At 34.0% G+C, this 19,008-nt stretch overlaps 1 protein-coding gene across 5 annotated transcripts in view; it reads right to left on the bottom strand.

Moving 5' to 3' along the window:
- Positions 1 to 19,008, bottom strand: part of OPA1 (OPA1 mitochondrial dynamin like GTPase) — a 61,812-nt gene that overhangs the window by 37,948 nt on the left and 4,856 nt on the right. For 2 of the 5 annotated variants that reach the window (XM_064516801.1, XM_064516802.1), the window contains exons 4-12: positions 18,310 to 18,417; positions 17,084 to 17,137; positions 16,399 to 16,466; positions 10,465 to 10,575; positions 5,713 to 5,766; positions 2,864 to 2,968; positions 1,734 to 1,820; positions 614 to 727; positions 175 to 255 (exon numbers count right to left, since the gene is read on the bottom strand). In XM_064516801.1, the coding sequence (XP_064372871.1) occupies positions 175 to 255; positions 614 to 727; positions 1,734 to 1,820; positions 2,864 to 2,968; positions 5,713 to 5,766; positions 10,465 to 10,575; positions 16,399 to 16,466; positions 17,084 to 17,137; positions 18,310 to 18,417 (782 nt within the window). The remainder of the gene's footprint in view (positions 1 to 174; positions 256 to 613; positions 728 to 1,733; positions 1,821 to 2,863; positions 2,969 to 5,712; positions 5,767 to 10,464; positions 10,576 to 16,398; positions 16,467 to 17,083; positions 17,138 to 18,309; positions 18,418 to 19,008) is intronic. The other 3 variants (XM_064516804.1, XM_064516803.1, XM_064516805.1) reach the window with 3 other exon arrangements.

Raw genomic sequence — 19,008 nt, 5'->3', positions numbered from 1 at the left:
TTCAGTACTAGCCAAAAATCATACTGAGAGATAATTCAGTATTTAATTTAATACACTGCCCCATTCAACATGTTGCACTCTAATAGAACAGGGTATAACAGCCCATAAAGACATTTAATTTTTCAGAGAATTAATCAATAACACACCAACTTCAAGCCATATCTTTATACTTACATCCTCTTCCTTGGTCAGATCAAACTCCCGAGAGCTGTCTTTAAATAAGGCCACATGGTGGGGACCTTCGCTAAGGGTTACCTAAATGGTGAAAGCCTTACTTGAGAAAGCATGGTAAATCTAACAGAAACATCAGAAGTACATGACACGTATATGGCCCCATACAAACATACAACTGTATGTCATGCTTATTCAGCACAGGACTATTTATAGTACAGACTGTACATACAGAACCACTTATAGTAGGAACTACTACTACTCTGTGATAGTATGTACGGATCTTGTAGAGGCCTGCAGAAGTTTTGTCATTGACTGTAAGAACTCACTTGATGAGAGGATATTTTACAACCAAATGTTCACATAGACTTCATTAAACAGTAACTTCAGAGAAAGTACTATATGGTGAATTCTGATACAGAGATTATGATGCATTTCTTACCTTAACAGGGGAACGTGTCATCATCTCCCCAGACCCTCGAGGGAATATGCGAGCTTGGGCGATCATTTCTAACACACTGGTTTTTCCTGCGCTTTGATCTCCAACAACTACCACCTTAAGTGAAAGTTTAAACAACCATTAGCTTTTGGCAAAACATTTTGGAAGCTTAGATAAAAACTGACTAAAAAAATACATTAATTCATATCAACATAGGCTGGATTATGTTTGATAATAAATGCATTGCTTTAAATATGGAATCCTTGAAGGAAGGCTAACTTTTAGTCATGCAAAAGCTTTCACTTTTGCTTAAGCCAGCACAGTCCAACCAGCAGCTAGGTGCCTGATCTGACAGGACATCTGATGAAGAAGAGGAGGAGCACTTGTCATTCTCATGCCTGACAGTTCTTCTCTGCTTTTGCCAACTCCTCTAAGCAAAGCGAAACAATGGAAATTATTCCTCTGGCAGATGCTGCTTCTGCATGGAGAAGGCTAAGTTCTGATGAGTTGCTGCCATCTACCCATCTTCCTACTTTCCTATAGGTACTACAGGAGGCTGTGCATGCAGGAAGTATTCCTGCCTCTCCCACACACCAGCAGTCAGACTAGCCAAACCCCTTCTCAACTCCCGCTTCCAATGGCAGCACTACTGTGGGAAATGACTGGGGGATACCTTTCCTTCCCAGCTCCACAGGCATACACTCTGAAAATCATACTCATTTTACAGTGCTGAGAAGGTTGAGGTGCCCTAACTCATACCATTTAAAAGCAAAGGCTGAGCACATCGGCAGTATCTAGATCAAGTTTTATCTGTGATTTGGGACAGATTCAGTGTATTTAGATGGGTTAGTCTTGTCACTTCTGAAATAGAGAATACATCTCCAAGAAAAATGCTGGAGTTACAAAAAAATAGTCTAGCTCTAATTCTGAACTGTTCTGGAATATAACTAAATGTTCTATTCAATTATAAGACTGGTCTTTCAGTGAATATTATGACTAAGTTGCATTTATATTAATTTCAAAAGCACAAACCAGCACCAATAACTTGCTTTCACAACCTATCCTCTCCATAAAGCACTGATAATTTTTACTAAAAGTACAAATACTTTGAACTCTTACTTACTCGAGGTAGATGATCTTGAGTGTTATAGCTGGCATCATAATCAGACAGGATGTCAAGTACTTCAGAATACATATCAATCAAAGATTTCTAAAAAACAAAACAAAAGCAAATAAGGAACACTCCACTGATTGACAGAACAAAGACCAAATTTCAGAAGACTTCATCTATATATTCTGTAAAAGTGTGTTTATTCTCTTCTAAGCATTTGAATCCTAAACTGTCTATACTACAGCACAGATCTCTGTTTTACAAACTTCAATTTCCAGGAAACAAAGTAAGCCTTTGTCTTCTGTGGACAAAAATGCTGCAGTTCTAGGTGCATCTTACTGAAAGAGCAATGTACATATTTGCATAATGAGGGCTCTTACATAAAGCATGAGAGGAAGATCACTCAGACTTCACAGGTTCCAAGCTAAGGAGGTGAACTGAGTTCCTTCCATTAAACATCTAGACTTAAGTTTCCAGCTGGCTCAACAGTAAGCATAAAAAAGGGCACAGAACTATTAATCTCAGTTAATAAAAATAAGAAATGAACTCATTGTCTTCTAATTTCTAGAGGAAGGAAGAAGATCCACAGTGATCAGCACATGACATGCAGAGAGAGACAGAAAATGTCCCATTTTTAGAGCGCTCAGAATGTTGGGAAACAAAAGCAAAAGCAAACTTAGTTAAAACTCCATGGATTTATATGAGGCCATTAAAAGATGCTTTCCTAACCTCTTAACTACATTCCTACCAGTTTTAATAAGACCCACTACAAGTTGTGAAGATATTGGACTATGTATACATAAAGAGCTAGAAGCATATTTATTATCAAATGCAGTGAAGCTACATCAAAAAGTACAATCCACATGTCCTACCAACTTAAGCAATTTATTTAGCTGGAATTACTAATCTCTCTGTGCTCTTCAGCTGAAACTACTTTCAGAAGTCAAACAGTTCGAAAAACAGATTTATAAAAGCCTTAATATTTTTTAGCTAAGTGACATTTTAATACATGGATACGCTAAAACAAATGTTAAAAGTTAAATTAAAAATGTTAAAACATGAATTACCAAATAAATTTAGAATAGTATGATGAAATCCATGGTGTAATTATATTTCTACACTGATGTGTAACACACAAGTACCTTTAACTTCCTCTGATGAATTCCCTTGTCATCTCTTTGCAGTACCAATTTTCTTAATTCTTTGTTCTCCTTCTCTAATCGCTCCAGCATCCGTTGATATTTGAGCTTCAAAACAGTGGTAAAAATATACTATTGTAATTATGGAAATAATACACTCACATGAGCAAAGTTTTACCAATGAAAAGTACATTACCCTTCAGGCAAGTCTTTCAAAAATATAGAAATCTGAGTAATCACTGAAGCTTATTAAAGTATCAGGCCACCAAGAGAAGACTATTAGAAATTTTTTCTTCAGCAATACCACACCTTGACTTCAAAAGTTTTAATAAAACCACAATGTTCAAACTCATGGACACACTATTCAATATTTAAGCAAGCATCTTTTTCAGAGGAGCTACACATTCTCAGTCAGACAGAACTTAGTGTCACTGGAAACTCTAATTGCTCAATCACGATCACAGGGCCTAAATATCACTTTGCAGTTTAGACCCTTTCTTCTATACTCATCCTCGATTCGAGAAACAACTGTACCAGCTCAATCCCTGTTGAGAAAAGATTATGATAGAGTCCTCTGAAGGTACGACATGAATAGTTCTGACACCTTACTCTGAAAACTGTTTTCTACTGCATGCAAATGTATTTGGTCTCTATGTACTTTTAAGTGCAAATGGAATTTCAAGGTGTCATTATAAAAAAACATAAGTAATAAATGCTTTCGAAACGATCCAGAAGTAATAAATATAATTATATATACAGAGGTTACAAAACACTGGGTCAAAACAGTTTGGCTGAGTCAGACAGCCGATCAATTTAGAAGCATACACATACAAAAAGTAATTATATATTAACTTGAGAAAAGCAAAATGATGACTAATATGATGAATATGCATAATCACTGAAAAAAAGTAAAAAATAGGTTAAAAAAATCTAGTTCTGCCTTGCTGATTAAGGTGATTAAAGCTTTAGTGCAATGAGATATGCTGAAGTTCAAGTTAATTGATGAGACAGAAAGAAGGAGTCCCAACTGATACCGAACTTGCACTGAAAAGTCCAGTTAAGGTATGTAACAGGAAGCTGTACCCCAGCCTGCTCCTCTTTTGTAAGACAACAAACCTAGCAGGCTTTCTAAGCAAGGGCGTAAGCCATATAACTGAGGAAACATGGTCCTTGCTCTTTAAGGATTTCTTAAGGGATGAAGTATTATTTTGCAAACTGGATGTGCAGCTGCACGCTGTATTGCCCAATATTATGAAAGCTACATTTGAGAAGTGCTGCAAATGCTCCTCTGTTGACCTGAAGTATGAAAGTCCTAACAGAGCTACCAAACACAAGACCAAATTTCAGATAATATGAAAACTTTTATTTTTGTGACCTTGTTCTTACAAAACATATGCTCATACTTACTTGTAACTCTGATAAAAGACACTAGATTTCTTACTATTTTACCTTGTCTGGTAGTAAATATAAGCTTTATGTAAAGTGAATGCATACAAGTCACTGTTTCCATATACAGAGAAATTCACATACAAATGGACTTTCCGCATGCTTGTCATTGAACTTTTGAGTTCTCCGAGTTACCACATGTACTTTCTAAAATGCCAAATCAAAAAGCAGTGATCTTAAAGTTAATCTCTGCAGTTTTCTTCCTTTCTTGCCAACCAATAAAGCAAGCTTCTTTGGTAAGCAACAGAAGAAACACTGAAACAGGACTTCACTTGCAAAAGCATACTCTCCCTCAGACCAATTTAAATTGGGATAACTGAACTAGGAAGAAGACAGACTCAGAAAGTGCAGTCAGTCTGGGTTTTCAGAAGCAATGATCTTAAAAATGTATATTTAAAAAAGCCTACCAATAGTTGTCATTATTGTTCAATTTTTTCAATTTCTGAATTTTTTAAAGGGCATCAATTTGAACAGTGTCATTCTCATCAGTTTCTTAGAGGCCTTAACTGATTTTTTACCTCAAAGAGAGGGCACAGGAAAAGCTTTTAATCTGCCTGTAGCAATTTTCATACCATATAGTCCAATCACAGAAACAATTAAAAGAATTGCTTACTGCTTCACAAAACAGATGTGTTTGATAAACACTGCATGACCTAAATGCATATCTAGCACTAAAACTGCAATTATTTTTCTTGAGAGAAGACGACAAAAAAAGATATTTTGGTTCTTCTGAATACCATTATACCATAATCTGAATATCTCATCTATTTCATGAACAGAATAATCTCTACTTCTGTTTTTGGTCCTCTGGTATTTGATCAGCAAATGCACTTAAGAGTTTCTTCACTCTACTAGAAATGATATTTCCTAGATTAAGGGATTAAAATGCAACTCTAAGAAGCAAACATATTTCTTTTCTGCAACAAAACGTGCCAATTAAACATACAAGATATCACAGATGGATATATATACAGCACTGAAGTTACAAAACAGAACTGTAAAACATTAAAAGTAAATTTAATATGCATTATAAGTTAAAAAGTGGAAAATTACAGTTGTACAGAGGCAAGACAACACTTCTGTCTCACTTCACCTTTCAGAGATATACAGTGTTGAAGACAAGGAAAGTATTAAGGGGAAGTATGATTACACATTCTCCCTATTCTTACACTCGTCTCTTATATGCTGTCAGTCGCTGTCAGAGAAAGAATAATAGACTGCATGAACCTTTGTTCTGAGCCAACATGGTCAGCCCTGTGTACTGATGAACTCTGAGATTCAGCAATAATTAATAAAATCTTCATTTTGCCCAACTATCTTACATTTCAGTCTTGCTTTTGTCTAGTAAATCCGAGTTTGATGTACACAAACCTCTACTTAAGGCACTCATTATTCAGAAAAGTTACCTGAGTGCGTAAAAGTTCTTCTTGAAGTTGGTCAATCTTCTCTTTGTCAGAAACCTATAAAGAAAAATAATCATGACTCCTGACACATGGCTTAGTTTATCCACTGCAAGTAAGCAAATCACAGACTGAAAGCTTCATTCCATATAAGAAAACTGACTTTACATGCATCTTAAAGTAACTAAATTCTTCAATTAGCCTTTGAGATTCAATGCTGATGGAAAGTTCCATTTGCAACAGGAGAACCACATGAAGAAATTTCTAAGTCCCAGTGCATGCAAATGCAAAGCTTAACCATTCAAGACTTCATAACGGGAAAGTGGGTTCACAGTGAAGCAAAACTTTGTTTAGTGCTTGAAGTTTTCTGGCCACTGGCTTACATGAAGTTTAGTGGTCAAACTGTTGGGTTCTTGTATGTTCATATTTGGAATAAGAACAATCTTTATAGGATGTAATCACTAAAACACCTGCTTGCTACAGAAGTTACTTTCAACTGAATCTTCACTATTTCTGGAAGCTGAAGCGGATTCTTACTTCATATTTGTTTTTCAAATTGTAATCCTAACCATGCATGCTTAACTTCATAAACTATCGTTAGTCAAGATAGTCTTGAAGGGTTATTTTACAATCACTTAGATGACATTAAAAACTGGAAAACAAATAGACGATATTATAATACAAAACATTTTGAAGTTCAAGGCAGAAATATAAAGATCGGGCAGAGACATTCTTAGTCAAATATTTAAAAAATAGGTTCTTCAAGAAGATGAAATAAAAAAAATAATGTTCAAAACAACCCATTTTTAATAACACAAGGACAAAAGCATGAATGGTGCAATACAAATTCTTATCATATAAATAATAATAAGCAACATAAACCTAGTGACTGACTGATAAAATATTAAATTTAGAAAAAATGATAATCAAAACAATTACTAAAAAGAATGATACAGGTAAAAACTTCAATTTGAAAAAAAAAATATGTAACATTTGCATCTCAAATTAGCTTCACAACAGAAAGAGCACATCATTTAACATGCAAAGAATATTGATCATTTAGAAGTCACAAATCAATTTAGTTACTTTAATTGCACATTACAGATCTAAAAAAATCGCATTCATAGCAATTGGCATTATTAAGATACTAAATTGTAATACAAAGGATCTTGTATGCACCTTGCAGCAGGCAATCCCAGCTGACACTCCCATCTATATCCAATTATATTCTTTTTCATTATTAGATCTCTTTAAGCAGCAAAGGAGAGATGCTGCAAATTTATTTCCTTATCGCTTCTGCTAATTAGTTCAGTGATAGCAAGAGTCAATTAGAAACAGGATGAGCTTAGCACATAGACAATTTGATGCCTTCAGCAACAGTATGGTATATGTAAATAATCATTTACAAATACACACACTTTAAACATCTCAGAGACATATGGGGAAAATAAAAGTAGGCAAAGAAAATGGTGAAGCATGGAAATTGGGACAGACAAGAAACTACAGGGAAGAAAAGGAAAACAAAGTGTTTCCATGCAGTGCAGATTCTCAAGGCAGCTAGCATTTTTCCACTCTGCTCCTAAGCAAGCTCTTCCTGAAAACACTTCTGGAGCCTTGATGCATCTCTGAAGTAGGTATAGACAGATGAGCTCCAACTGCTCACATGTGCACTTGTCTTATGTGCAGTACACTAATGTTAAACACAGAAAGCAAAAATACCGCACTCAGATATATGCTGCATGATCTGAAGGAAAGAATTACCTAGCACTATACAATAATTCTAACAAGGACAATTAGGTATGTTATGCCAGAAATAACGAACATCTCTAGAATGATGTATATGCTTCAGCACTTGGTTCTGGTGTGCTTTGAACATTTAGCTACAGTTAGCATACTGAATATTTTGAGCATATAGTTCATAATATTTCTAAACATTTTTCAGTGTTTCAGCCAATGAAAGCTACAACTATCATAACAGTATAAAGCACTAATAGAGTCATACATGCCTAAACTATGATTTCTATTCACCAGAAAGCACATCAACTATTAAATATATGTATATATACACTTATCAATTTATTTGCTTGATCCAATTCAGCATGTTTGGTATGTCCAGTGTACTCCTCCTTTCCCCAATTCCACCACAACAGTTATAAAAAAAAAAGAAAACTGTAAGGCAAATTTTAATCAAGTGATACCTATTTATTAAGATTATTACAAGCTCTCTTTGTATTCTTTTATAGAGATACTCATTTTGTACAGCAATTGCTTTCCACCAACCTGTGTTGCACACTGTATAAAATAAATGCCTTTGAAAATCTGGTACCTTTGAAACCATATTTACTATTTTTGTATATTCGCTAGCCAGAGAATAATTCAAAACTGAACATCCACCGAAGAAGTAAAATGACTTCCAGTAATATAACCGAAAATATCAAAACCCAGCCAAAATGCATTTAGGAAGCAGCCATGCAAACTCCTGCTATACAACAAGAATAAACTACTCCTCTAAATATTTATCAACAGGCTGACCCAAAAAAAGAAAAAAAAAAAGGAAACAATTACATTTATTACATTTTTGCCTTTAGTATAAGTGAAATGAGTTACTGGTATCTCTCATTATTCAATTTACAACTGAAGATTTAATACTGAAGAATTTATATTTAATACTGAAGAATTAAATTAAAATGGAAAATTTGTAAGTAAACCAGGCAATGAGACTTTAAAGAACGGCAATGAAATGATCATGTTCTTTAGTCGGCAGGTAAGCAAGCGAATTAAGTTACAAAATAAACAAAGCTAATTATGGGGGCATAAATGAATTCAACATAATTCATGCCAAAAAGGCATGAAATGATTTTTTTCAATGACAGTAACAATTTCTTCTTCCAAGGAAGAATTTGGATCAACGATTGGACTCTTTAAGTTATATCCTCATGTCAAAGTGTTAAAGAAAATTGTTTACTGTATCTTTCAATTCATTTCAAGCAAAAAGATTAGTGACAAACAAGACACATTCCTTGTACGTGTATACCAAATAGCACACTTGAAAGTTTAATTAGAGTTTTTATATGCAAGGACAGTTAGGTTTTCAACACCGAAAATACATGGAGTACCGGACATTGTAGGACAGGCGAGCAGTTACAGGGATAGCCCTTAAACCTATTCTACAATTCCCAAACTGTGAAATTAGTTGCAAAAAAGTGATAACAAGGTAGAATTTCCAACAGAAACAGATGTAATATCAAGTTCATCTTTTCTTTCTTTTCTGATTCCTTTTAGTATGTAGACACATTTTTAAATTATCAAATACTGTATTGCTCTTTCAGTAATTTTTACATGTTCATATACTTTATCATAACCTTCAAGCTGTAATTCCAAACCCTAGCTTTCTCAACATACAGTATACAATCTGAAAAAGCCTGAAGGACTCACCCTCATCAAAAAAAGAGTAAGTAAACAAACAGGGAACATTTAGCCCACTGAGGACACCTAGGCTTTTCTAATAAAATGCTCAAATGGAAGGGAATGAATGTAAGAATGAAAAAAACTCTTCCCTCTACTTTAATACGACACCTTTTGAGATAAAATGCATCTCAAAAGACTGTATTTCCATTATATTTCATTATACAGTGTTTAGATTCACCACTGAGGACAGAATGCATCAATGTTATTTTAAATCTAGAGAGGATATTAGCTAAATAAATTTGGAAAGTGAAAGATAAGGGAAAGACTACCTTTCATTATTTTTTTTATTATCATTATTGAAGGAAGAGTACCAGTTTAGAGTAACCAGGGGTTGTAATTCTAAATCATGGCAAGAGAGTAAAATACTTGAATTTAAAATGATATTCAGTTTCAAAGAACAAAGTGATTTCCTCCAGGCACTCTACTAAGAAAGTATGGTAATGTAGCATTATGTCTAAAAGTTTGATTCACATATACTGTGATCCTCTTTCTGTGGGATAAATCTTCAGATGTTCAGAAGATTAAGTTCTGTATCCAGTGTTCAAATGCAAAACTATTCAAAAACATGAGGAATCAGAAAGATTTCTTTGGGCACAGAAACAGCCAACAAAAAAACGTGGTTAAGAATTACAGGTTGCAACAGATTAGACTACTGAAAGTTTCCCAATTTAGGAAGCATTTCCAATTCATCTCAGCCGCTACATTTTGAGTAAAAAGATTAGAGCTTAAATTAAGTAAAGTCATGTGCAACAGTCATAGCATATCAAGATAACCTGTGCTTCACAGTGGAGAATAGATGAAAATCCCTTTGATGAATATATTGTAGAGACTGTTATTAACTGCAATAGTTAAATACCTGTGCAATATTGCTTCTAAGGAGCTGGTGCCATTATCAGATTGGTTACAGTATAAAGCAGGAAAAAATGTTCCCAGAGAAATATTGCCTGTGAATACCTATATTCTCATAAGACACTGCTGCAAGAAGCGGTAGAGAAACCAGATCTGACTTATTTTGACTATTCAAATATTTTCCTTAAATCCATTTTTAACAGAGGTAGAGAACATACAATTTCAGAAAGAGTTACACAAAGAACTTGCCCTGCTTTTAACACCATGCTTTAAATGCAACTAGGTTAAACTGAAACAGAACTATATACTTGTAGTAAAGTTGGCTGTAATAATTATTTGGGCCCATGATTTAATTAAAGTTAGACTCTTCTAGCTCAAATGCAGGAGGCTGAAGTGTTTGATTAGTGTGAATATAATACATATTGTCCCTTAAGCCATCACCTTTCGCTTCTGCTGGGAAGAGCCCGTGTTATATTGGCCAGCAGCTCTGCGTGCTTCTTCTTCATGTTGCTGGATTTGTTGTTGTAACAGAATGAGTTCACCAAGCAGGCCCTGCCATGAGTTTATAATAAAAAGGAGAGGAAAAATTTGGGGCGTAAGGAAAACAAAGTTAAAGCAAAGGGCATGACATAAAGACAGACGAAAAACAGGAATGAATGGGTCACTTCAAACAAAATGGAAATTTCATTTGCAAGCTCTCTTGCTAGCTAGCTGGGACTGGATGTAGGTAGCAAAACCATGCATTTTGCAAATTCAGGTAGAATAAAACATTTAGCTACAATAAATGTTTAGCTACATTTTTATAATAAAATTCAACTTTAAGTCAGCATTTAAATCCTAAAAAAGTTCAACTACCGTGGCTTTAAGATATTCTAAAAGGTTTCGGCATCCCATTTCAATTATTCATACCAAAAGTTCTTAAGTATCAGCTATTTTTCACAACTTAAGCATGCAAGTATTTCAATAGAGCGTTTTTGATATGCTACATAAAGTTGTGCACAACAGTTACCAGGCTCCACTGCATTGGGAACACGCAAATTCTTATTTTGTTCTTGCTGCCAGCAACACAGATTGTTTATCAGAATGTGATTTGTCCTGCTACTAAACCTTCAGACTAGGAGAAGTAAAATAGTTTCTGGAGCATAAATAAAATCTCTCTCTCATTTATAGCAAACTGCAGTTTAAATTATTGCTGTCATAGTTCTTCCTGATTACTTCGAAATCTCTGAAACTGAATGTTCATTTCTTTACTCATTCAGCATTTCTGTGAAGCTTAGTTTTCTTCTTCTCTCCTTCCACACCAAATAATCCTGCAACAGTAAGCTGTCTTTGAAAAAGTCCACGCTGGTTCAGAGATGCTGTGACAGCTTCCACTGGAACTTTATTTACAATTTATTCCAGAGAATGGAGATAGAAGTATTAATGAGCTATTTAAATAAAGTTAGTTTAAAAATACTACATTTTCTTCTAAGAAAACATTCAATAAAACAAAAAGCTTCAAAACATGCATCACAGGAATCAAAACAAATCCTGAAATAGAACTTTTGTGTAAAGTATTCAAGACATCTACGATCAAATTATACGTTTGTTGAACAAAATACACACAGGCATGTACACATAAGGATAAACTACACAGGAGAAAATGGATAAAAGAGAGAGAAAATCAAATGACCAAATGTAAATATTTGTTAAAAAAGTGATTTGTATAGCGCTGCAATACTAGAAAAATCTTCACATCTGCATTTTATTGAAGCACTTCAAATATTAAACAACATCTACATTGCTGGACTAGAAAGCACATTAGAATTGTGTCAAAAAAGAGGCAAAATACAAGTGACCAGCTATGTGGTTTCACTTTCACACAACAGGAAAATCAAACATCCCCATGGCTGCACTTAACTATTACAGGAATAATAGTATTTCACCAGCTGACAAAGTTCTCCATATGACCCGACCGACCCCCTTTAAAAATTACGCTATGAGACAGACACAAGAAAAAACACTGAACAAAACCTGCCATAATAACCTTTTAGCATTTAACAGGCACTGTAACAAAAGTTGTGTCAAGTCATCAACTGTAACTCCGTTTAATGGGCAATTACTTTCAAGGATATCTGGTCCAAATGCCTTATTCCATAGAGAAGTATGAAAAACTCTCTAGAAATAAAACTAACCCATTTAATAAAACATTCAAGTTAAAAAAAAGGGTATAAAACGCTGAGGTTGATTTTCAATAACACTTTCCTCCTCTGCACATATCAGTCAACAATGTTATTTCCTTTGCTTTTCTATTTTCTTACTCTATCAGTTACAATTAAAAAAGCCCAACAATCTTGAATAGCAAAAAACAGCGCACACAACATCTACACTGGTGTGAACCAGAGCACAAATGAAAACGGTTACCTCTCTGTCAGTGGAAATTACCACTGTTTCCTCCCCTGCTAAATCAACCATTCCAGTGTAAAATTGTATTTATTTTAAAGAATATTATCTAGAAAAAAAAAAGCAATGCTGATCAATGGGATCTGAAATTGTCTACAAACTGTCTATAAATATAATCTTATTCCCATTATCAAAGAAATAATCTGAAGGAAAATAACACTAGTTGACACACTTGCAGAGTAACAAACTCAGCAAAGACAGCAAGAGAATCTAGGTGCATGATAAATAAGGCCAAATAAGTCAAAACAAGTGCTTACACTCTGCCTATATTTTTTTGAAATCAAAATGCCAAAGGCATTATTTTATACTAAGATTTAATATATTGCAGTTCAGCCGAGTATCACTATCTCCTAAAAAGATCTTCATGATTACAGCATTTATTTTCCTACTAAAGGCTCAGTTGTTACTTAGATCTTTAACCTGTCTCCTTCCACTATCTCCCACTGATTTCAATGAGACCACTCAAGAGAAAAGTTAAGCCACATGAAAGCCATGCAGGAAAAAGAATTAAATGCTGAAGAAGGAAAAGAGGTGAAAATAATGATTAGGGTATTTATCCAGAATACTGTACTTAGCATGAAAATCTTCCACATTAAGTTGAGAATGTAACTATGTAATGAAGAATGGCAAAGAGGAAATTAAGGAAATTTTGTTGCCTACCTTGCACAAAAGAATAAAACAAACAACATTTAAAAAATGATAAAAAAAATTCTATTGTGACAGACAACCTGCTGGCTAAACAGAGATTACTTGAAAATGGCTTAGAACCTGATAAGCCTGAATTTACAAGGACATGAGAACCAATTTTCTTATCTGTGTTGTGTATGTTCTGGAAGGCTACTTATATTACTGAAATAAGCTATGCCTGATGCCTGTAACTTCCTTGCACAGTAGTATTATTGTCAACACTTGAGATGTCTTAACCTGGAGCAGAAAAATTTTTTTCTTAATGGTTTTTTAGAGCCATTTATTTGTTAATGTAATTAGCTCAATCTTTTTTTTGCCTACAAATTACATCAGCATGTAGTTTCTTATTTTTCCTTTCAATGCATGTCACTTCAGAACTACTTGTAGAATATTCAATTACTATTCTCAAACTAACTTTTTTTGTATATGTGTGGACACAAAATGCAGGCAAGACACTGCAGACCTTTTATGTTATCTAAATTACAAAATACGTATTTTAAATAGAAGCCTTCAGTTTGGAACTGAAGCTGCTTGAGTAGGACTTGATGGTGATTACTAACCTAGGACTGAGGCTAAAAGGAATAACAAAGATTGTATAGTTTCCTGTATTTTCCTGCCCATTTGGACACCAGCCAACCAAGGTCCAGGGAAATATTTCGTAGGGAGGCTGCCCTTAAGAACTTATTAATCGCCAGCAACTTATCAATATAAAAACAAAAGTTACAAGAATTTAGGTCACAAATAGGTCAGGAGTTTTCTGAAAGATACTACAGATGCTAGACAGACTATTTCATAGAACTGGAACATGGTCATAGCACAGCATTATTTTCAGATCTATCTGAACTGCTACCTAAGGAGCAGGAGCAGATTTGTTATCTCAGTCAAGTGATATGTGGTATTCCTTATCAAAGCCTCTTTTTCCTTCTCCATCAGTTGGCTACTGGAGAACTGCAAAATTCCTGTACTGCTTCTTATACTTCATGAAGGTGACCCTCTGCTGGCTGATGAAGGCAGTTTAAGTATTGCCAAATCCTTAGTAGTCAATCAGGTTCTCAAGTCATGATATTTTACCAAAGTATCAAAGGTACAGAAAGGTTTGTACTGTCAGTTTTGAATACTACACACTGAACTATTTATCTACCTTTTCAGTCCCAAATCAATAATTGAGTCACATTTTCATACCCACTCCATCACAGCTATGATGACTACAAGTTTTCTTTAAAAACTAGACTAAAGCTAGAGAATTTGCTTGCTGTAAGAGGGAGCTGAAGCTCTTTAGCAAGATTTTCTTGAAGATAACCAAACAATTAAAGGTAATTTTCTAAGAAGCAAGCACTGCCATTTCAGTAACAGTTTGAACTAGTCCCACAGTAAAAAACAGATACAATACGATAAAATATTTTACTACATTATAGCTTTATAACCGTCTTCTCTCCTCTTTCTCTAAAAACAAAATTTCTTATTTAATCCAAGTAGAAACTGATCTAAACCCCATTTATTTAATGACTTATCTGAATACTGCTGTAATTAATCATTGCCGACTCATGCTAGAGAAAGTTTTTAGAGACCTGTCTTAGGACAATGTCCAATAACAGTTCTACAAAGCATTCTTCCAAATGAGAAATCCTTAAAACTTTATCCAGTTACTGATCTTTTCTCAAGGAAACCTGGTTCATCAGCCATCAGATATACTTAACATCAAGCTATAGCATTTTATGTGTTCGTACAATCACAACTCTTAAACTAGTATTGATTGGAAGTAGAAAGCATTCTATTAAGAAAGGCAATCTAATCCATTGTCTAGAAAATAAATAATTTTGCTTGCCAATAAACCAAGTGATTATTCTATGTTAGCTATATGTAAATAAAGTGCCTTGTTTGAAATATAACCATAAAAACAGAACATATTAACCAGCAAAACACTGCTTCAAAAGCATGATGTGCTGGATATAATTGGAATAATAAAAATTAATAACCCACACCAAATTTTATAAATCACATTGGTTTAATACAGGCTGATATTTTCTGTTTCAGCCAAAGTTCTGTTAGCAAAATCAAAATGCAGTGGTCACTGCATTTGAAAAAACAGATTAGTAAATATTAATGATATCTGTGACTCTCAGCACAAAACTGAGCTAATTTAGCTATTCCAAAGGCAATAAATTAAGATAACCATTCTTCAAAAATCAATAGTATTTTTTTTAAACAGTGAAATCTGTGCTAAGCCATCAATGAAGAAACAATAAAACTTTATGTAAATACACAGCTTACTGACAAGGGGGTAACAAAAAGCTGCATTTATTTCTAATATAGAAATCTGTCACTGTTCCAAAGAGAAAAACTGACTATAAAAAGTGGTCTTCGTACAGGTTTCACTACATATTGACATGCAGAATTAACATAGAACAAATGAATACATGCCTGCACATGTAGAAATGTCTTTCATGTAAAAGCCCCATCTACAGTTCAGCAAATGCTAGGAAGTTTTCAGTTGCAAAAATAAATATAAATTCCCCAATATATATTGCTGCTGTTCCAATTTGTTTATAAATTTTTTAAATGTACACAAGCAAAATGAAAAGTCTTATAGAATAAGCAAGAGTTGCCATTTAGCAATTTAATAAAAATCAGATCCGATATTCATGAGAGCAAACAATTAAACTTTACTTTCTTTATTGAGATGAAAGAAATGGTAAAAAACTGTTGATTATCAAAATATAGTAAAACTGTTTCCAGAAAATGTTTTAAAAAAGTTGTATATACTTTCTAAATGAAGAAAGTAAAAGGACAGAGTGCTTTAAGAAATACAAGCTTTTTATTAAGGCAAAGATCTGGATATAAGAATCACAAGCCTGAAAATGCCAATGGAAAGGAGGTTGCAAGTGGAAAAATTTCAAAGTAACTATAAAAGCCTAAACCAACATCAGTAATAAGCTATAAGCTTGAGCACCACCAGGAACATGCCTTGGAAAATTACAAATGCACAGAGGATACTTAAAATGACACGTTCATCACAGTCCAAGCTCCTGAGAATGTAATTCTGAAAGATTTTTGATTGCCTTGTATCCCAAAATACGTCTATTCTCATTACACTGTTTATATACTAAAAACAGCAATGTAGTCTTGAGCTATTTTCAATGATAAATTCTATTCAAGCTGCTTTGAATAAATTTCCACAACTAGTTACTGAAGCACTTTTTAACAATGATGTCAAGACATTTTTATCATTGAAAGAGAATAATTTACCTTCTTGTACTGTTTGTCATTTTCATATCCCTGGTCTGTAGCTCTGAATGCTGTTTCTCCTGAAGAACCTAGGACATAATTACAGAAACTCATTAGAGCATCCAAAACGCACTCAAAAATTCTCAAACTACAACTAATCAATATAAAATAAAAGTTTCAACCCCTAAGTATTACAACATCAATAATCTCTGAAGTTGCAATCAACCCAAAAAGATTTACCATATGTAAAGAAATTGAAAAAGAAATTCAGTTTAAAACTCATCTGAAAAATTTGCAACCAATCTAGTTTGTGACTCAATTAAGGTATTATAATAAGGGAATAGGCAACTTCAGCTAGACTATTCAAGTTCTGAACGCATTTCTTTAAGTGAATACATTTTGTTAGACATTAGATCACAGTACCAATTCCATTCTGTAATGAGAAAAAGAATACTCTTTCCTATTGTAAGGGCATAGATTTTCCAAGCAAGCTTCTGAAAAATGTCTAACATAAAAGGCATCTGCTAAGGACCGTGGCAGAGAAACATCAACTATTCATTTTCACCATGGGATCTCTGTATTTTTAGAGCAATTGGATGATACTTGTAATTCAATATTAAATTGCTGTAAATAGTTTTGTTTACATTGCTATTTACTCCTTCTTAGTATAGCAGTGTTAAGGGCAGTAAAAAGGGCTTTTACACACCTAACAACAGAAGCAGATCAGAAGCTCCTATGACTTCACTAACCAAATTGTAACCTGTGAAAAATCAGCAGAAGAGGGGAAATAAAAATTATAAATACAAACCAAAATGCAAAACAAAGATGAGGGATCTTTGTCTCATTTGGAGGACCACACAACCATAAATGGCAACTATGCCCATGTGAGTATAATAAATTCCATGTAACATCTCTCAATCCCAGTCAATAATATACTACAATTTTAAAAAGCCAAAATACATAGGACATTGTCATCTACTGGTCACTGTTTAACTTGATCCCCATTTAGGCACTTTCTGACTCTCTAATAAGATGAAAAAAAACTAGTTCCACAACAAACACACTTAGAGCAACAACTATGATATCTCACAGATATAATCTTTCATGAATACAAATCTATGTGGTTTTGTAGTTATTTACATACATTAGGAAGGATCTTTCACTCTATTACAAGAATGATTGGGTGAAATTTTGAGCTGTGCTAAAGAACACTTAAGATATGAAGATCAAAACAATCATTTCTAGTTTTCAAGAAGTCATCTAGTGATCAGGAATCTATTATTTAAATCTCCTAAAATTTGAAAAACACTTAGCCTACTAGTACATGGACACACTGAACTGACAATACATCCTACTGCTGTTTCTGGAGGTTTTAGAACTCCTACACACTCCCTTGGTCTGCTGCCCCAGAAATGCAGCCCCTACCTAAGCTAAAACTTCCAGTAGGTCTTTCTGTAGCTGTGTTCAAATGGAAAATATCACTCAACCCAAAAGAATACCTTAGTTACAAATCCCTTATTTCACATGCTTCCAACATCAAGAACCATGGTTCTTTAATAATCCAACTCTGTCCTCCTCTAACAGCTATGGTACTTTACTGTTCAGTGCCAATCTCACCTTCTCCAAACTCCAGCTGGACACTTCCAGCTCTCTGAAACAATCTAGCTTTCACTCTACCTGTTTAGAGTTGAACAAGAATTCTGGTTTTCTATTCAGTTACACATTTGGCTTTTCAGTACTTGCTACTAGAATTCTTGCTTTAAAAAATACATTACACTTACCTGTGTCCAAAACATTTTCAGATGAGATATTCAATGAAAGGCATGCATTTTCAGGATCCTCTTTCTTTAGGGTCTAAAGACATATCTGTGACCTCATCTTGTAATAATATAACTTTTCAAAATTAAAACTAAGCCGAAAAATTATTCTCACCAGGAGAAAAAAATCCTTTCAGTGAAGTGAAGCTCTCTCCAATCTTGTCAAAGTCAGGCAGAAGTTTGGCAAGGTCATCTGCATCAGGAAGGGCTTTTATAAGTTTATCTAGGAAAACAGGGTAAGAATTAATGAGTATTTTTTCTATTATTTTTTGTTAACAAGAACAGCTTAGGCTGTCAAACTTGGTAAGTGTTTCAGCATATGGCTTTTTTGGGTTTTGTTATAAAGAACTAAAAAGTTTCTTTCTGCATGCACCTCTCTCCCACCCCATTACTGTTCAGAAAGGTCATCAGATCTGAAAAACAGACTGCTTTTCTAGACTTTCAACTTGCTGATAACTTAGTTGCTTTACGTACTTTAAAATTCTGTAAAACTTATTGCTGCTTTCCACCATGTTTCATATTCTTCCATCTACTTAAGATAGGGTGTTTCTAAATTACAAGACACCATAACTGTGGCCATAAACTTTTAGGGTAAGCTTACTTTTCCAGTTTCATATATAAGCCAATTTGGTAATCCTTTAGAAAATCATATTAGTTTTACAGCAGTACAAAAACGTAGTATTCATTAACAATATAAACAAGAAAACATTTGTCTCAGTTATTCAATCTCTACATTTAAGATTATCTATACGATACTCATACAGGTAGTGGAAGCCTTCATAAGCATTTTTTAAAAATTAGCACCACCTTAATA

Source organism: Dromaius novaehollandiae, chromosome 9 (assembly GCF_036370855.1).
Source record: "Dromaius novaehollandiae isolate bDroNov1 chromosome 9, bDroNov1.hap1, whole genome shotgun sequence".
In the NCBI taxonomy this organism is placed as follows: Eukaryota; Metazoa; Chordata; class Aves; order Casuariiformes; family Dromaiidae; genus Dromaius; species Dromaius novaehollandiae.
The sequence above is the reverse complement of the archived record's forward strand: the minus strand, read 5'-3'. Positions and strand labels throughout refer to the sequence as shown.